Here is a 16,409-nt window from a genome sequence, read left to right on the forward strand (position 1 = left end):
ACAGAATCAAGAGGGAAAACACAGCAAAGAGACAATGACTATGTTTACATTTACTATGGTGAGAGACAGGGAGGCTTTTGATCAGCTGAGTGTCATAAGCAAAGCTACGTTATAGGAAAACTACTCTGTCAGCAGGGTGACAGTTTGGAGCAGGAAGGGACTGGCGTGGAGGAACGGAGGTCAGTCAGCAGGCAGGGTGGACACGCAGTCTGGACAAGAAATAGGACAGCCTCCTCCGGCAGGTGGCAATGGAAATAGAAAGAAGGAGTAAAATGCAAGTGGAGCCATGAAAACAGTTTTAACATCAAGCTTTGACAGGTTGTTAGATGAGTAGATAATAAAAATGAGGAAGTTCATGGACTTTAATTGGCCAGAGGTCCACTAAATGTGATTGGCAATAATGGATAAGTCAGCGAGAGGAACTATTAAAGAGGAGAGAAAAGGCCATGAATCTGGTTTTGATATGTTTACCTTGTTATAATAATTGTTAATTAATTACTGAGTAGGAACATTAACTTTGCTTCAAGTCAAAACTTAAATATTCCTTTGTAAAGATTTAGAATTAAAGTGTTAGCATTTCTTTCAATCTAGACAAATTTCTCTTATGAATACATTTAACCAAAATCTGCATTAAGCTTGGTTTCAGAGGAGGAAATGAGGGATAACCAAAACTAGGAATATTAATAATAGCACTGATACACAATTATAGATTATCAACAAGAGATGGTGACAAATGTGTTTTCCCAGTATACCAGGAAGCTGTGCGGGCAGAGCCAACAGGCTGGTCTTCCTCTAGTCGCTCCTTTACCCCTTTTCCTCCAGCTAGGGTTCTAGTCACAAGATGGCAGGTGCATTGTTTCTCGCCCCTACCTCCTGCATCCAGGCTTTCCCCTGAGGTGAGGAGATGGAACCTCAGAAAAACAAAGGAGGCTCCTGAGAGGCTCCCCTGTGGCAATGTGGTGCCCTGCCCTCCAGTGCTGTAAGACAAGGGGGAGGTGAGCTCAAGGGCTGAGAGCCTATGCAAATGGTCAACATAGGGGTGAAAAGGATTAAAGGGTACAAACTTCCAGTTGCTGAAGGAGTAAGTGCTGGATATATCATATACAGCATGGTAACTACACTTACACTATATTGTATATTCGAACATTGCTAAGAGAATAGCTCTTAAAAGTTCTCATCCCAAGAAAAGAATCTGTAATGAGGCATGGTGATGGATGTTGACTATGTTGATCATTTCACAGCATATACAAATACTGAACTATGATGTTGTAAAGCTAAAATGAATATAATGCTATATGCCAGTTACATCTCAATTTTTAAATCAAGAGAGAAAAAAGATAACAACACAGAAGGGCAGGGTTATATTTCCAGGGTCATATGTTTTGGGAATACTAATAAATTGGGAGCTGATAGAAAGTAAAGTCTCCTCTTGCCACAGCCACAGGTTAAAAAATAATTAGGTGACCTAATCCATGGGCTAAGAGAGGGCTTTCAGGAATTTGGGTTATCACACCAGTCTCCATCTTAGGGTTGGGCTGGGTTTGTTCTGGTCGAGGTCAACTGGCTGGGTTTGTTCTGGTGGAAGTCAGGTGTTGGTGTTTGCTCTCCCCGTCACATACTGGAAGAGCTTGCATCATGCAACTCTCCAGGCATCCCTCCCTCACTTGCTGTTGCAGATGAATTGGCTGCAGAGGGGAAAGGTTGAACTGAGCCAAAAAAGGAGGAGCTTAAACTGTTGTGCAAAATCTGGGAACCCAACGGAGCGTAGGTGGGGGCAGGGATGAGGGAAAAGTGACATCCCCCACCTCCAGGTAAGAAGGCCCCATGATCAGCTCCAGCCAGTGGCAGCCCTGGGCCTCCTCAGAGCTTACATAAAGGGACAAGTGGAGCCAGAGAGGCCACAGTGCTCATACTTACAAGGTTGGAGCACAGGGCACCAGACATCATGAATTGGTCCTTGCACCCCCGGAGTTTAATCCTCTACTTCTACACTCTTCTGTTGTTCTCTTCAACATGCCTAGCTGTAAGTGTGCTCTCCACCAGGTGTATTTGTTTTCAATGGAAAGCTGAAAAATAAGAAAAGATATGCAAACTAGTGAAATTTCTGTATTTTTCTCCTCTAGTATGTTGCCACCAGAGACAACTGCTGCATCTTAGATGAAAGATTTGTAAGTAGTTTCTATGTTTCTTGCTGTGTTTGGACTGCAGAGGGGCAGAGGGATAAAAGGAATTCTCTCACAAATATTATTTGGCATTTTAAAGTCTTTTAACATAGTCTAGCTTTTGCCTGTTTTTATTAATAGATTTTAAGTGCAGCTTGGATCAAGATTTGAAATCACTTTGTTGTTGAATTTGCAGGGTAGCTATTGCCCGACTACGTGTGGGATTGCAGATTTCCTGTCTAACTACCAAAACGAAGTAGAAAAGGATCTCCAGTCCTTGGAGGACATCCTAAGTCAAGTTGAAAACAAAACCTCAGAAGCCAAAGAACTGATCAAGACAATCCAAATCAACTATAATCCTGATGAGCCCACAAAACCAAGTGAGGAACCTGACAATACTGACTGAGAAAATAATTTGTAAAGTTCTTTTGCTGTTGTTTTAGTGCTGCCTCTATCTGCCTAAGCATGTTTGTCTCTCTCTGTTACAGATGGTGTGGAAAGCGCCACCAAGAATTCCAAGAAAATAATGGAAGAGGTTTTGCAATTTGAAGAAACGATTCTGTCACATGCGTCAAGTATTCGGTATGCATTTCTGTTTTAACTTGCTTTTCAAGAGTGATTGAGGTTTTATATTGCAAACTTCCGGAGGAATAATTTTTTCCACTTCTAATATCTGAGTGGCATTACACCTGACCATCTGGAACACGGTGCAGCAAGCATTTTAGTGCCATGTGAATTGTATTGGGTTATAATTGCTTTTTAACAATCATATGAGAAAAGGGGATTTTAGATGTTTTCAAATGCTCTTATGACTGTATTTATCAAAATGTCCCCCCCCAAAAAAAATTTATTTGTCTTACAAAATAAATTCAAATGAGAATTTGGGTGCAGAAACTAAAATTCTCTTTATAAGATTGTCAGCTAAGTGCCGGTGAGGGATAAGCCAGTGGAGGCATGGGAAGGACATTGGCTACAGAAGTTAAAAAGCGAAGTGTAACAAACATGATAAAGTTTTGTCATAATTGCACAATGAACCTGCAATCACATACTCTCCTCCCTTCACTTGAAAGTAAAATGTCTTTAGTAACAACTTCCGGAGACTCATTAACTTCCTGAACATAGAGTCTCAGAGACAGTTTTAATTTCCTCAGTTTTTATTTCTATATTGTTTTCAAAGCAGCTTAAGAAATAATGATAAGTGGTGGCTTAGGAGAAAGGGTTTAGGAGGGGTTTCTCCTCTTTCTGGCATGAGAGGCCCTTGGTCAGTAACATTATAAGTTGCATTATTATTACCTGTCACTGAAGCTGAAAAAGCTAGCATGCAGAAACTTTCTAAGGTGTAGTAGAGAAAAAGAGTGGTCAAATACTTTTTACATCTTTCTTCACAGAAAGACGCAATAGTCTGTAGACGGTTTTGTTTCATTTCTGAGTATGTACAGCAACCCTGTGAGAACTACAAATGCAGGGTTTATACTTCCTCCGGCCTTTTCCCAAAACCATGTAAACAGAAATATTAAGAAGGTCAGGAAAGTGTCTGTTGTCTTATTATATGTAAGATAATGTCCCAGATCCTTTCCCCATGTAAGTTATAGATTACAGACCTTAAGTAGATCCTCAGTAGATTCACCAGTGAAAAGCATAATTCAGTGCATGTGAATTAATGAACAGAGGCTTTTCTTCCCTGAGAATATCCAGTCTGAGGAATAATCACCAGGCAAAAGTCAGAGTGCCCACTGTTTAATGACAATGGCATTGTTTATGGACAAGGATTTTGTTACCTTCTTTTCAAGACAGCTTAGAATTTTAACTCCCTTCAATGAAGCAACAGCATTGTAGAGTTTTCCCAAGGAATGGCGTAATGCATCAGAAAGTAATTCTCCAAAAGATAAGGTAGTAATTTTAAATGAAAATGCAAAGTTACACCTCTGAAGGGAATTCTCTATTATCTCACTCTTTTGCTTATAGATTTTTGCAGGACATATATAATTCAAATAATCAGAAGATCGCTACCCTGAAACAGAAAGTAGCCCAACTTGAAGCTCAGTGTCAGGAACCTTGCAGAGACACAGTGCAAATATCTGATATAACAGGGAAAGGTAAGTGACAGATTGATACGGGGTCACCTTCATCAAAGTGAATACAGCAAGAAAAGATTTCATGTTTTGGAATATATAGGAATAACTTTGAAAGTGCCCAGTCACTAAATCTAAAATGTCCAATTGCTTTGACTTTTTTTGAGTAGCTAAAAGTAGTTTGAAAGGAATGATAATGTGAGAAGTAACAGAAAGCTTCATGGGAAATGAATAGTTGGCAACTTGTTACAAGCCCATGTTCAAGGATGGAACAGTCTTACCTGGATTTCGAACCATAGTAAATGCTTCTTCTTCTTCTCCTTCAGATTGCCAAGATATTGCCTATAAAGGGGCCAAACAGAGTGGGCTTTACTTTATCAAACCTCTGAAAGCTAAGCAGCAATTCTTAGTCTACTGTGAAATTGATGAATCTGGAAATGGATGGACTGTGCTTCAGAAGGTATTTTTTTGCTCACTATGTGTATTTAATAAATGCTTATATAAGCATCTGCCTTACGCTGGATACTTTTCTAAATACCTTGTGAACATTAACTCAGTCCTCGAAGCTACCCTGTGAGGTAGGCACAACAGTCACCTCTGTTTACAGAGGAGGAAACTTAGGTACAGGAGGTAAAGTAACTTCAGATCATACAACTAACTAGTAGTAATGGAGTCAGGATTTGAACCCAGGCAGTCTGGTTTCAGAGTCTGTGCTTTGACTCTGTGCTCTGCGGTCCCTGCTGTTGTAGACACATGATACCGCATAGTCACAGAATCATCGTGACAAAAAAAAAAACAACAACAACAACTGGAAGGGACCTGTTTCATCACTTAGATCAAGACCTATGGCTGCCAATTACAAAAAGTTAATGTCCCGCAGAGGATAAAGTTGGGCTGTTCCAAGAAAGGACCCCGTTTCCTCTCTGCCAGTCGGCGGCCTCTTCTGCAATCTTTTCCCGTTTACTTCTGGCCGCGGTTACAACTAATCCTGCAGGGGGTGCCCAGAGGGTATGTGTGATGGAACCTCTGGTTGTCAGACAGATAGAGCAATGAGTTGACCTTTCCACCATCAATACAAAAATCAGCAAATTCAGGCTGAAGTCCTGGGGCCTCCAAGTGTCTTCTAAAAACTACCGCTAATTTAGAATTTACTATGTGCCGGGCATTCTTTAAGGATTTCTCTTACATGGTCTCATGAAATCCCATAACAACCCTAACAAGTAAGCATTATCATTCTTATTTGGCAGATGAGAAAACCGAGGCAGCTTGCCCAAAGCCATTTAGTTAACAAATGATGGGATTGTACTGTCCATATTTTCAACAAGGGTTTATAACATTTGCTTTATGTGCATGGATCATCCATTCTTTCCTTTTGCCTATGCACTTGTGTGATCAGAGGCTCGATGGCAGTGTGGATTTCAAGAAGAACTGGATTCAGTACAAAGAAGGGTTTGGACATCTGTCTCCCGATGACACCACAGAATTTTGGCTGGGAAATGAGAAGATTCATTTGATAAGCACACAGTCTACCATCCCCTATGCGTTAAGAGTGCAGTTGGAGGACTGGACTGGCAAAACCAGGTACTGTTGGAGACGGTGCTTCTTGTTGTCTGGGATGTGTGTTTTCCAGCCATCGACAGACCAATGGCAAAGCCAGTCTGGCAGATGCAAAGAGCGCAGCCAGCTGTTTCCCCCAGGAGCCATTTGGGTTCTTGGGCAGCCCAAAGAGATAGATCCTATGTGGGATGGATCTGAGTATTTTGGTACAATCTACTTTCCCTAGAAGTGTACAGAATAATCACTGATATTTACTGAGCACTTAATATTTATCAGAAACCAAGCATGAAATTATAATTTAATCTAGTCCTAATGACTCTTTCATGAAGCAGATAATATTATTACTCCCATTTTACAAATTAACTTTCCCAAGGTCATATTGCTATGACAACATAAAGGTGGGACTTGAACATAGGTAGTTTGACTCTACAGATTGTCTTCTTAACACTATCCTGGTTGAAAAGTGAATCCAGCCTTTTCTGATTTCCTGACTACCTTAAAATTAAATCAGCTGGCTCCTTTAGTGAGGTGGATCCCCCTCTATGCTCAGAGCTATCTGGGGGCTTTGAGCATTGGATACCTAATGAAAATTCAGAAAAATGCTCAACTCCCTTTTTATGAAATAATGCAATATGTTTTGTGTCCAAACACATATTTTTATTTTTTGAAAATCTTACCCGGAAAGTACCATAGTCAGTATATCTGTTCCTATGAAAACATCTTCCATTTTGCAAGTACTGGAGATCCAGGAAGAAGCTAAATATTTTCTGGAAGTCCCTGTTCATGTACCAAGGCCCAATCTTCCCTGAGCTCCATAGAATTCTGGCCCTCATTCATATTTTTCCCAAGGGAGAATCTCTCTCTGTTTCCCCAGTTCATGTTTTGTGGGCCACACAGGGCCCCCTTCTTTCATGTGACATTCTAAGAAGCCCTCCTTATTGCTACTACCATGTTACCTTGGGAAAAAATAGTCCCTTTAGGATTCACCCTTCGGATTGTGTGAGTAGCTAAAGGGGCTGTAGCTCCTTTGAATTTGGCGCATTAACTAATGGTTACTCAGTGCCAGCTAATTACTGTGGTTTATGATACCTGTGTGAACAATGCTAACCACTTAGATGAAAGTGAAAATATAAAATCAGTCACATTCATCCACACATCTGATAATAGGATCCCATAGGCAAAAAGCATTAAAATGGCTGAAGGTTTTAGTTTTCATTGAAATGCCAGGAAGGCTTCTAGAAACCATTCTGGGTGGTGCTGATGAGCTCTGAACTGGCTGATGCAGCCATTGCCTCTTGCCAAGTTTGCAGAAGACTTCATTCAGTGAGCGCATTTCAGACTTAAGAAGCAAAGTTAAAAATTCCAAACAATTGTCCTATAGGAGAGGAAACTTCCGAGATCCCTAAAGAGGCTCAAGATATTATGTGTCTATTTCTTTCTAGTACTGCGGACTATGCCATGTTCAGGGTGGGACCTGAGAGTGACAAATACCGCCTGACATATGCCTACTTCATTGGTGGAGATGCTGGGGATGCCTTTGACGGCTTTGATTTTGGTGATGATCCTAGTGACAAGTTTTTCACATCCCACAATGGCATGCAGTTCAGTACCTGGGACAATGACAATGATAAGTTTGATGGTAACTGTGCTGAACAGGATGGATCTGGTTGGTGGATGAACAAGTGTCATGCTGGTCACCTCAATGGAATCTATTACCAAGGTATGACTTTCTTCCTTAGATACATGAGTTAATGTGTAGTCTATATTTTTATAAAAGGTAAACATAGATAAAAGGAACTGAGAAATAATTAGTAAAGATATTAGGGGGCTTATTATATGGTTCTTGATTTTATACCAGAATTGAATAACTATGCTTATACCTCAAATTGGCCCCTCTGTAAGAACTCCACCTGCTGCAATAGAGCCAGTGGTTTGTCATCACATCTGAAATTACCACCATTAGAGTTGACACTTTGGACTATGGGATCTCCTTCAGATTTACCATATCTATGATCTGGGTGGACTAACATTGCCATATTTGTGCTAGTTAACACATTAGCCTGGCCCAGCTACACACAAGCAGTGTATCAGATATAACCAGTGAGCAGCAAACTGGTGTCTGGAGGAATGGAGTAAAAAGCAGGAGGTGTTGGTAAGGACAGGGGTCCATGGGACCTTGAGAGGAGGAGAGTCCTGCCTAAGAGTCTAGACCCTTACTTTAAGATGGGGGAAAGCAAGCTATAGTTGGCGCTAAGGCTGGAGTACTTGTGAACACTGGTTTTACTTCCTGACAAACTACTGTTATTATACAACAGTTATGTATGAGGAAGCCCTACTGTTGCTAGAAGATCCATTAAGATGAGCCGTTATTTCCTCAGGACATTGCCCTAGCCAATAGGTGCCTTAAAATCCTTTAAAAATGATTTAAATTCACCTTTTGGCTTTCACAAGTTTCTTTTTTTTTAAGAAGCTAATTTATCTTTGCATCTACAAACCATATAACTAGAAGACATTCTCAGGGAAGGAGCTCGATCCATATGAACCAGAGTAGCCATGTTGATGGCCGGTATTGGACCCAGATATTGTTACAAAATTACCCGAGATCTGCTGCCCATGGACAAGGAGAAGGCCAGTCAACCTAATCTCCACTTTATAGTGGAGATGTGAAATAACATTCCGGAACTGTTTTCTAAAGTCCCTCATACTTTCCAGACAATTGTGTTTTCAGATGACTCGAGACCATCTGATCAGGAATTGTGACATTTCTGCCATTTCAACTTACTTGCAGAAAGATGGTCCATAGTAGCTGAGTCCAGATGGTCACACTCGGGGAGAGAGACAAACTGGGGAAACTGGGGTTCTAGCCCTTTTAGTAGGGAATATATTTAAAGAATGAATGTAACTAGAAAATGTAACACAGGATTAAGGGGTTGTTTAAGAATCCTCTTATTTTTATTGTAAATGAAGATTTCAGGACTCCTTAGGGGTATTTTCAGTTAGTTGCTAGCACTATAAATTTGATGTGATAATGGCATCATAAGTGACAGTTCTGTACAGACTCTCTGAGGTACGGAAATGCAGGAGCAGTGATATGTCCGTCTACAATTTGTCTCAGGTGGCACTTACTCAAAAGCATCTACCCCTAATGGTTATGATAATGGCATTATTTGGGCCACTTGGAAGTCTCGTTGGTATTCCATGAAGAAAACCACCATGAAGATAATTCCATTCAACAGACTCACCATCGGACAAGGGCAGCAGCACCAGCTTGGGGGAGCCAAACAGGTCAGCCCGGAACACCACGTTGACATAGAGTATGACGAATAGAGTTTCACACTGAGAATCAGTGTTCATTTCTATTAACCCACAACATTTCAGAAACTTTTCTGAAAGTTTCTTTTCATTTTCTCTCAACATATTCATCAATTTTGTCTTTTATTAAGAATGTTAAGCCTTAAATGGAAATTATAACTTAGTTTGGATTGTATTCCCAAATTACTGAACTCAGAGTTATTTAAAATTTATTTTATGCAATAACATTTTGTATATTTTCTAGGTATATATGAAATAATTGCCATATTTTTTTACATTTTAATGATCACATGTTGTTTTGTCTTGGTGACTTAAAAATTATGTCTTAAATGTTTTTAGTATATGCTAGCAAAATAGGAGTAAATTCTAGCATTTCCAATATCTTAAGTATTTTCCCTTGTGTATTATCTTAAATACTTTATATTTAATTATTTTTAAATGGAGACAATTATATCTTTTTAATATATTTTTGTTTTGGTCATAGGCTGGAGACGTGTAAAAGACCATTTCAAAAGTGATTTACTTTTTCAAAAGGACTTTATTTGAACAGATAAATGTAATATTTTTCATATGGGACAATGGACTTGTAAAGCCTCACTTCGTTTTAAGAGAACAAAAACCCAGGTTGAAAACTCCACTGACAGTTTTATGCTGGTGATAATTTATCTACATGCCATTTCAATAAACTTTTGTTTCCTAAGATTAGATACATGGTACCTTTTATTGACCATAAAAATCACCACTCTTCTTCAATTTAGTAATTACAGTTGGGCAACCATCAGTAGTTCACTTTACACTAAACATTATACCTGCCTGTTGGGGAGTTAAATGAAAAAAAAAATCATGGCTTTTTCCTTCCAGGGGGTATAAAAGAAACACAGAAAAATACAGTAACCCAAAGTGACAAAATTTGATACAAAAACCAAACACAAGTCATAATCACATAACAGATTCAAAGTCCCTGAAGTGCAGCTGGGACACACGGGCTGTTTGGAAATTTTCCCAGCAGAACCTTTTAGCTCCGGACCCCTGAGGCCAGATGCTGGCACTCTGAAAGGACAGGAACTCAGAGCAGAGAGCTTTAGGGAACGATCTGCTCAGTCCCTCCCTGGTAAACAATGAGGTCAGTGGAGGGGAGCCCTGGCTTCATTCTGAACCCAGGGATATTGAGTTCTTAGCAGCCGGAGATGAGGGAGCACTGACTTTCTGTAAGGAACTCTTCAGTCTGTATAAGCCGCCATAAGATTAACCTCGTAAAGCAATTGACTAATTCTAGGAGGGGAGGATTGGGTTGTTCTGAAATCCTGAGGTTTGGCCTTGGATTCCCTTCTTTTCCACAATTTCTGTCCTAATTGTCTCACTTCCTTGTTCTCATGAGTCTTGATTTTAAAATATCCTATTGAGATTCGAGTAAATACACAACTGAGTACCTGTGAGACTTTGGGAAACAGGAATGCTTATTCAGTGTTTGCAGCACCCATTGATGCATGTACCTGTGAAGGGTGTATAGCACTAACATTTATTGAATGTGTTTGTTGCACTAGACACTGTGCTGAATGTTGGGGACACGGCGCATAGTACTATCCTCCTCTCTCCCAGACCTGCTCTATTCCATCCAGTTCTCAAGTTCCAAACAACCAAGAACTCATCCCCTGGTCTTCCTTATTCCTCCCTCCCCATGTCACCAAGTCTGTCAAATCCACCAACATATTTCTTATAGTCATTCCCTTTGATATACCCACTGCCACATGCTAGGTGGGATGCACAGCATCTCCTGCCGGGATAATGGCGCTCACCTTCTTCCTGCCCTTCATTGTGCCCCCACCCTTGCCGCTCCCCCACCTCCTCATGCTCCAAACTGCTTCCAAACTCTTAATGCACACAGTCTACCCTGTAAAGTCTTTTAGGTGAGCAATTTGGTCATACATAGGAATAAGTATATAAATCTTAATGTTTTGATGCAGTAATATGATAGTGATTTAGCCCGAGAATTACTTTTGAAAAAGAAAATAACTTCACAAGATCTCAGAAATATGAATATAGCCATGTATTTAATGACAGTGGGAAATTTAGAAATTATTTAGCAGTGGAAGAATGCACAATCAAGGTAGTTTATTAGTACAATGGAATAGAAAGCAATGACTGCATAATAAGCATTATATCTGAGCATGAACATGGAAACATTTATGAAATAAGTGAAATCTTAGGATAAAAAACAATTCTACAATGATAATATAAAAAGTATATAAGCACATACTTTTCGAACAAAATATAACCTTGATATATATGCACTATTTATACATATTTGTTCTCTCCCAACCAATATATAATATAAAATTTAATAAAAATACTAAACCCAAAGTAAATATAAAGAAATGTAAATGTTTCTGCTTTTTTCCATGGTCACTTGTCCAATGCTCCTTCTAAAACATCAAATAAAAACATCTTTCAGAAACATTTTGGAGTCCTCTGTTTTGTGGGTACCCTGAGTATGTTTGCTCCGTGTGTTGCATAATCCAGCATCGATCAGTAAGGCAGAGCTTCTAACTTGCCCTTCATACACCCCTGCATTGCCTGACTTGTTATAATCAGTACACACTAATTCTGTCGTTAATTAAAAATCCCAATGAGGTGGAGAAAAACACGAACTTCAAAATTCTACTTGTTTATTTATTATTGAAGGGCTACAGTTTAAGAATTAAAGTATAAAATATACATTCAGACTCAAATGGATCATGTCTCCACAAATAAAAGGAAAATTGAAATGATTATCTTGATCAATTAACGTTTTGAAATCCACTTTTAAGTGAAACAAAGGCTTTGGGACTTCCCAGGCAGATTATTTTTCCTCACAACTCAAATCACAGGTGACTATTACTCAGTCTTTCCCTTCACTTTCCCCGGCATAAAAACTCGGGTCACTGCAATATAGGGAGGCTGAGTACAAAACAGTGTGCGCAGTCACACGCTCTGAAACACCTACAGAGGGAAACTCCCCAAAAGGAGGGTGCTGGTACCGAGGTGCTGATATCACGACTTCAGGTCATGCAGCTACAGGGCAGCCTTCTGTAACCACCAGACAGGGGTAATCATTTATCGGACAAATATCAAGATTTCTAAATATACCTCTGAAGTGTTACAGCTTCCCCCCCCCCACCAATTCTCCTCCTGTTTAGTGGTTTTACTTTAAAACCAATCTTTCAGATGTGTGGGTGGGTTGAAAATGAGTGGAAAATGAAGAAATATAAGTACAGACAACATATCTGAGATCTTTACAAGATCTAAAATTCTTTGCCTCTAATCAGTGGACACTAGCCGAGGTATTAATAGTAGGTACCTTGGGTTTATGTAGATGATAGGAGCGAAAACCACAGTACACATTTAATCCAGAGGAAAATATATCTATGTGAGGATTTCTTACCAGTTTGCTGTAGCTCAAAAGAGGAGGAGAGAAAAGAGTTGATGATAATAAGACAAGTTCAAGCAGATGGAAAATAATGAGTGACAAAGAGACCAAGAGTGTGGGAAATACTGTTTCATGTAACTTTTTGCTGTGTGCGCGCACACATATGTTTGTGTCTGCCCCTCAGAGGCAGAAACTGAATTAGCAATACTCCTAGTACACCACCCTCATTCACCTGTGTGCTCAGTTACTCTCTGGATTGACTGATTCTTTTTATCCAAACTTTCTTTTCTTCCCTTTGTCCCCATAATAAATAATCATTCCAATAGATTTGATGTGTGTTTCTTTACTTTAAGGCATTCATATAAATCACAGATTTTTCTTTTGAGCTATTTATTTTCAAATTACATAAATGGCATTATGCAATAAATCAATGTTACTCAGAATGCTGGTCCACAAGTTCTTTGTTATTGGCCTGCATTAAAATAAGTGAAATAATAGAAAATAATCATGTAGAAACATTTTTCTAAATTATGTTGGCTCTGATCACATTTAAATTACATAACATATAATTTTATGACTTTGGAATCTAATAATAAAAATTTGGGCTTGTATTTTGTATGTACTTTTGTAAATTTTATTTTTCTAGGAATTAAATTTTATAACCTAATAGACCTGCAATAGGTTAGAAATGTAATAAAACTAGTCCTCTACTACAAATACTTTGAGAAACACTGTTTAGGTTTTCATTGTACTCAGCAATGTCCACAGTTTGAGTCTTTTATAATTTTTCTCAATTTCCTTTGGAACCCAATGGTTTTAAAGTGAATACCATTTGGTTCCAAAGCTTGTAGCTTTTAAAACTGTATTTTTAATTAACATCTAAATGTATTGCATCATGGTCAGAGAACATAGACTTGATAATATTAATTCTTGAGAGAGAGAGAAAGAGATTTCAGAAATCATTTTGGAACAGAGAAATTATCAGAGAATTAATTGGTCCCATTGAAGTGTATGTAATATAATCAGTCTCCAATAGTGGTCTATATAACAGAAGGCTATTAATACTGTTTCCTTTAGGGAGGAAAATGAACAAACTAGAGATAGACAGATACATATTGGCTTTGTAAACATGAGTTTTGGCCAAATGGTCCTGTAGCCATTGGTCAAATCAGGAACATTAAAAACAGTTTTGACCATTGGCCTGTATGTAGAACACTCCTCTGGATCAGGTTTGAAAGCTTTTGGGAAGGCTGGCTCTCACAATTTCAAGCTCTTGCTCTTCTCAGTTTCACTGGGAAATATTTGAAGTCACAGATAAACTCAAGACCATAGCATTTAATCAAGTCTACAACTGGGACAAACACGTGTTTCCTAAATGAAAATCCAGAATCCTTGTTTCCTACCCCCATTTCCCAGGCGCTCATCCAGGTCTGTGTCTACTGGTGATTCCCAGAACACAAGTGACCTGAACTAGACGAGAGCCCTCCCTAGATAAATTTGAACATTGACTCTGCCTAAATAAACAGCGTGGGCAGAGTCCACTCCGTGATGATAGTGGCCTCTTTTAAATCCTCAGGGAAACGTAGTCAAAGTGTGACTTAAAATATGTATAAAACAACATGTAAGAGACCATGGGCTGGAGATGTTTTCCTTCCTAATTTTCTCTCCTTATATCTCAAAGCTGTGACAAGGGTCAAATGACATATCATGAAATTGCTCTAGACACAAAAACAAAATTGAACTGGTTTTTGCTGTTGAGATTGGTATTTCTGTGTGGGATTTGATTCAATGTTGGTTAAGTGTGGAAATATAATTTTAAAATTTAAATATTTTTGTGTTTATTTTTAATACCCTTTTCATTTTGAAATAATTTTCTTATTTACAGAAAAGTTTTAAAGATACTATAGCTTCCTATACCCATCACCCAGTCTCCTCCAAAGTTAGCATCTTATATTAGCACCTTACATTGCCATGGTTCATTTGTCCAAACTAAGAAACTGACTGTAATAGTTACTATTTTCTAACTTCTACCCTTCATTCAGAGTTCAGCAGTCTTTCCACTAATGTCTTTTCTCTGTCCCATAATCCCATCCAGGATACGTTATATTTAGTTGTCACATTTCCTTAGCTTTAGTAATGGTTTCTTAGTCTTCCTTGTTTTACATAATCTTGATGTTTAGAAGAGTATATTCTGGTACACTGGTCTAGTATTTTGTAAAATGTCCCTCAATTTGGGTTTCTCTGCTATTATTCTCCATAATTTTTTACTGAATTTCATATAAGCAGATTTTTACCCAAATGCCTTTTGTAAGTTACTTTAGTATTAGTATAGAACAATCCATTACAAATAGATTCCAATAAGAACCACAGAGAATTAAATGGATCCTGCTTTTCATAAAATTCCTTGCTGTGGATAGTCTAAGTACCTTACAGATGCTATTTCTCCAGGTCTCAATACATCACTATTAAATCAACACCAACTGATAGATTTTGTTTGCTAAACTTTAATAAAAGAACCACAGTGAACCCAACAGAGAAGTGTGTCAAATGTAATGAATTTAAGGTGTATGATGTTAGAATAATCCATAGTGTAGAAATTAATGTATCAATTGGTTATTCATGTATATGATGGTTTTACTTTTCAAAAATAGCATTTATACTTTAGTAAATGTTCAATGAAAAATATTTGATAAATCAAGTTAAATTTAGTAAAGCACATTATAAGTAAAATTGATTTATCTTGAAAACGGAACTATTTAATTGATAATACAGTCAAAAATAAAAAGAAATAAGGCAGTGGGAAAAACTCAGGACCTCACTTTCACCCAGTTCTCTCTCTGTCTTTCACACGTACACACTCGTGTACACACACATAATTACTCAGTGGAAACGTGATTAAATTTGCATGAGTAAAAGACCATAAAAATTATACATAAAAACAGCAAACAAGAATTCTTGTTTGGTAGGTAGAGAAAATTATATTACTAGAAAATTATAGAATTTAATCTCAAAAATGCTAAAAACTGATTTAATTAAATGAACACTAATCTGGGAACAGTTCAGCTATAAAATATAAAGTGGATTTCCTTCCCAAATAAAGATTTAAAGAGAAATCAAACACAATCAAAATTTTTTTCTCTCCTCACTTCCGTAAGTACAGTTTAGAATCATTTCTGTGTATTTTAGGACATCGTCATCTTCTCTCCACAGCTACAACTTCCAGGACAACCGTCCGGAATCAGGGTAGTGATGGAGTCTAAAAATAAAATTCCCATCAGTTGCTCTTGCACAGATCACCACACAAACTCATTCACCTTCCACAGGAAGCAGCTTGGTTAATAACAAACCTTTACAACAGCCTTGACGTGCAGGACGCAGGGGGAGAAAATAAGACAAAGCTCAATGGCCTTGCCAGCGTGCTCCAGTTAATCCTTCAGAGGCCTGTGGCTCTTGTAAAAACCCGAGACAAAGGCCCTGAAAGAGTATTTTAAGTGCCAGAATCCCCTAAATTTTTATAAGTCATGAATTTCAAAATTTAGAAATTAATTTTAGTACTTTCCTGCCATGCATTTAATACCATTTTAACAACATATTTCCTGTCAAAGTACCATTACCTTCATGTTATCAGAACAATAATAAGTGCACATGTTCATACAGATTTTTATGCTGGAAGACATAACGAGTGTTTTTCAGGAGGATCTTGCATTTTTTTTACCAGAATTAAATCTGATATTTTAAGGAATGTTTCACACAAAATGTAACAGAAAACAATGCAGAAGTGATATATCACTCCCTGCTCTGTGTTTCTAACAGTATTTTGAATCAACCACATGGAAGTTTTTCCATTGTTTTGTACTAGTTTAAACCATATAAGTTGAAGATATTCATCATTTTGATGTA

General features: G+C 38.2%; 1 protein-coding gene across 1 annotated transcript; it reads left to right on the forward strand.

Moving 5' to 3' along the window:
• The first annotated feature begins 1,864 nt into the window (after positions 1 to 1,864).
• Positions 1,865 to 9,808, forward strand: FGG (fibrinogen gamma chain). Its single transcript, XM_045831676.1, has 10 exons — positions 1,865 to 2,023; positions 2,124 to 2,168; positions 2,359 to 2,542; positions 2,651 to 2,744; positions 4,128 to 4,258; positions 4,561 to 4,694; positions 5,631 to 5,815; positions 7,234 to 7,511; positions 8,907 to 9,076; positions 9,588 to 9,808. The coding sequence occupies exons 1-10, from the start codon at positions 1,946 to 1,948 to the stop codon at positions 9,600 to 9,602; spliced, it is 1,314 nt and encodes a 437-aa protein (XP_045687632.1). The 5' UTR covers positions 1,865 to 1,945; the 3' UTR covers positions 9,603 to 9,808.
• The last annotated feature ends 6,601 nt before the right edge of the window (positions 9,809 to 16,409 follow it).

Source organism: Phyllostomus hastatus, unplaced genomic scaffold (assembly GCF_019186645.2).
Source record: "Phyllostomus hastatus isolate PE091 unplaced genomic scaffold, TTU_PhHast_1.1 phas_contig_159, whole genome shotgun sequence".
In the NCBI taxonomy this organism is placed as follows: domain Eukaryota; kingdom Metazoa; phylum Chordata; class Mammalia; order Chiroptera; family Phyllostomidae; genus Phyllostomus; species Phyllostomus hastatus.

Coding starts and splice junctions, on each gene's coding strand:
- FGG (XM_045831676.1), top strand. CDS start 1,946: ATGAATTGGTCCTTGCACCCCCGGAGTTTAATCCTCTACTTCTACACT. Junction 2,543..2,650: donor TGATGAGCCCACAAAACCAA/GTGAGGAACCTG, acceptor TCTCTGTTACAG/ATGGTGTGGAAAGCGCCACC. Junction 4,259..4,560: donor ATCTGATATAACAGGGAAAG/GTAAGTGACAGA, acceptor CTTCTCCTTCAG/ATTGCCAAGATATTGCCTAT.